General features: G+C 42.0%; 1 protein-coding gene across 3 annotated transcripts; it reads right to left on the bottom strand.

The window, feature by feature from the left end:
• Window positions 1-453: 453 nt before the first annotated feature.
• Window positions 454-3,703, bottom strand: LOC127333294 (uncharacterized). Of its 3 annotated transcripts, none has more exons than XM_051359675.2 (2): window positions 3,450-3,703; window positions 454-1,373 (listed from the first exon to the last, which is right to left on the bottom strand). In XM_051359675.2, exon 2 carries the CDS (start codon window positions 1,368-1,370, stop codon window positions 879-881), a length of 492 nt encoding a protein of 163 aa, XP_051215635.1. In that variant the 5' UTR covers window positions 1,371-1,373; window positions 3,450-3,703; the 3' UTR covers window positions 454-878. The 3 variants fall into 3 exon arrangements, with proteins under 3 accessions (XP_051215635.1, XP_051215634.1, XP_071682237.1); XM_051359674.2 differs by having other exon boundaries at window positions 3,446-3,703; XM_071826136.1 differs by lacking the exon at window positions 3,450-3,703 and adding an exon at window positions 3,324-3,348.

A 3,703-nucleotide genomic window follows, 5' to 3' on the forward strand; every position in this document is an offset into this window, starting at 1 on the left:
AGAAGTTCATTACCATCTGGGCCAAATTGAAGAGTTATGCTACAGATAATGGTAGGGTTGCAGTGGCGACCAAGGCCGACTGATGTCAACAGTAGAATTCTGGTATCACACTTTGCTGCCTGACGAAACACTGGTATCACACTTTGCAGCCTCACGAAACACTGACCAGTATCCTGTGTTTGTTCAGAAAAGGTAATAAAGCTGCTATTAAGGTACTTGCAAGTTCTTTCATTTGAGATGCAGCAGTGGCCAGTGGGTGAGTGGGGTCATATCTGCATGGAAGCTAATAAATTGACAGAAGCTGCAATGTTCTCACTTATTTTTTGAAACACGAAACTGCAAATCTAGATGATCATTAGATTTAACCACGGACAGATCAAACCCATCCAAGTTATTTGGTGTGTTTAGCTGACCGAAGACAACAACTTAGTTTAAGAGTCTAGGAATCTCATATGTTATTTCAGAAGTGCAAGGTATTCCATTAAATTTGCATTCCAAGATGGAAAGACAACTCTCACTGACTTGTTGCCAAATCCAAGCGTTTGGTCGAGAATGGTGGCGCCAAACAAGCCAGGTCAGCGATGGAAAAAAGAAACACTAACGCATCATTACATTATATCATCCATCGACATCTAGCTTCTGATGGGAAATGCTTTTCATGAATTAACGTTTCATACATATGAGCACAAAAGCAGTTTCCATGGAGAGAACTAGTAAGGAAGTCTTACCTAAACCAGATCGTGACATACAAAGATGCAGTCAGGTGGATGATTGGCTCACCAAACATCGCAGGGTATGATGCCCTCCAAAGCCTTGCAAGAACCCAAGATGACCTCCAGGAAAGGGCACCAGAAGCTTTAAGTTCAGTTCCGTCGTGGCTAGGCAAAGGTCTCCGACAGCTTAGAGAACCCAAGCTTACGGAGACGGCTGCTCATCGGGTTACTGCACCTAACATCAACCACCTCAACAACATGAAAATTTCCTTTCTTCTTCGCCTTCTCGACGTTCGGGCTTCTGTCAGCTAGCACACCATCTGAGTGCAGCATTGGAGAGTGGGACTTGTTCCGTTGAGAGCTCCTTCTTGCCTTGCTGGCTTCATCAGCACTCACACGATCGGTTCTGCCGTTGTTGCTGCTACTGCTGCTGCATGCGACATTGGATGAGCTCTTCCTTAGGATGGTCTTCCGAGGGCTAGCTCCACAGGGAACCGAAACCGGGTTACTTTGGCGTCTCAGACGTGGGGTAGTAGCTCCTTGGGGTGTGACTTTGATGGACTCCAGTTCTCTTATCATGAGTGAACCGATGGTGCCGGTTGTGCCCACTTTGATCGCGCCGCCCTCACCATTGACAAGCTCGGTAGCGCAAGGCATGATCTGTTTAAGAAAAAAAATGTGAGAAAAGAGTAGCAACTAGTTAGGTTTTTGCAACACATGACGTAGCTAACCAGCAATTGTATGGGATGTACTGGCTAGAGAAACATGCAGTGTACAGCAAAGGTGAAAAGGCAGGGGAAAAGTTGCATGACAAGTAGAATAAATATGATGGTGTTTTCACCATGACACTAGCCAACATGATTGACATTTGAGAAAACATGGAGAAGGATAGGACTGCAATGATTAAACCACTAGGGTAACATGCATGGCATCAAATCATTTCTCTTCCTATGATATATACACAACAAATCCATCCAGTTTGTTTCCCTAATTCAATAATTATTACATATATCTGATAGTTTTGATCAATTGGCTCTAGTTCAAAAAATGATTTTATTGGCAAAAAAATATAACGGAATCATTCCCTGATTCAAACATTATTTACATCAACACAAAAATCGTACCCTAGTTCCAATAGAATATGATGGGCACTAATATTCATCTGCAAACATGATTGTCTCGCAAAAAATGTATATGTGATCAAGGGCGACACCACATTCCAAACAAAACTGATATACTCCCTCCATCGATAAAAAGATGTCTCAAATTTGTCAAAATTTGGATGTATCTAGACCCGATTTACTATATATAGATACATCTAAATTTTGAAAAAGTTGAGTCATTCTTTTTATGGACAGATGAAGTATTTCTGTGCTGAAAACGCACAACGTTGTATCACATTATGCAACTAAGTACCAACATTCTAAAATTATACTCCCTTCATCCTAAAAAAAAAAGATGTCACAAATTTGTCTAAATTTGAATGTATCTAGACACTATTTAGTGTATAGATATATCCGAATTTAATCAAAGCTGAGTCAACCTTTTTAGGACGGAGAGAGTAGTATATTGCATGATTACCAGAAGACAGAAGCGAATGGCTAACCACCTTGTTGCTATAATCAATGCATTGTTGACAAACAATACTACGAGCATTAACAAATCTCAATATGCTCTACAGTTTTGCTCATATTATAATAGGAGTTACAGGCAGATGGTGTCGAAAAGGATGTGCCATCTGTGTTGATCTAAGCTCTAAATGAGGGTCTTCTGAGGACAATTTGACCAACAGTTGGGTTGTAAAGATGCACTACTCTCAAACATTTCTATCCCTTTTTCCCTGTGCTTTCTATTCCATCTTTTCCGCCTTAATTTCCTCGGTGCATCTACTGATGCTACCTTTAGACCATAGTATATCACGTAGGTCTAATTCTTGGACAAAAATGTTTAGATCTCCCCTAAATTCTACCTTTACATTACAAAAAGCATGTGGGCCACGTTGCTCTGTTCCTTCTTATCTCATTGCAGAGAAAAGTAGTGTACTAATAAGTAATGATTTACCACCAAACAGCAGCAAGAAGAAGCAAATGGCATCAAGCATCAATTGATGGGATGCCAACTGGGCGAAGTAAAGAACCTACTACTCCCTTCTGCCGCCTGCTTCTTGGATTCCTTCTTGGTCTAGAATGGATAAATCAAATGCGGCACCAAATCATGTGGCAGCGCCGACCAAACTCATTTATCTAAGGAAATACTACTGGGACGGAAGAAACAAGAACTAGAACCCAAAACTGGAACATATTTCCTGGAAAGGAAGCAACAGACGAGCAGCTCTGGACAGGAGCTCGCATTTCCATTCCGGCATGTAGGACAAGTTTGAATTGCCGACAGATTTGGTCGCTGCATAGCACAATCTTGCAGGTCCAGGCGAAAATGAAGCAAAAATGGACTAGGTCTACACGCAACAGAAGATTTGAAAGAAGAACCAAGAAGAAAACGCTTGCAACTACAAAGACTCACAATCCAATACAGATTTCAGAGAAATTGAATCAATCAACCAAAACCATTGCAAGAAGAAATTGTCAGAGGGGAAAATAGCAGGGCCAGGACCTTCGGATCCAGAAAGGAGCTCCCATGAACAATTTCGCGTCAAATCTTTTACTCCGCAACACTACGGCCAATCAACAGATCACACAACGCAACAAGACGTAGAATAGGAGGCTGTGGCATACCTACCAGCTCTCGGAATCTGGAACCGCTTGAAAATCTTTCGCAGACCAGGAGAGAGGGATAGGTGGAGGTAGTAGGGAAGAGAAGCGAACTGGGGCCGACAGCTTCTGGGAAGAACTGAATTGAAGAACACAAGAGAAAGGGTGAGGAGAATCCGATAAGGAGTCACACCGAATGCTCTGTGTGCCTTGAAGACTGCAACCTATATTACCGCACCCAATTTATTGCCTGTCTCCTTCTTCCCTCTCTTCATTTGTCTC

The sequence above is a fragment of the Lolium perenne genome, chromosome 2, assembly GCF_019359855.2.
Source record: "Lolium perenne isolate Kyuss_39 chromosome 2, Kyuss_2.0, whole genome shotgun sequence".
In the NCBI taxonomy this organism is placed as follows: Eukaryota; Viridiplantae; Streptophyta; class Magnoliopsida; order Poales; family Poaceae; genus Lolium; species Lolium perenne.

Excerpts from the sequence above, each read along its gene's own strand:
- LOC127333294 (XM_051359675.2), bottom strand. The coding sequence starts at position 1,370 with ATGCCTTGCGCTACCGAGCTTGTCAATGGTGAGGGCGGCGCGATCAAA.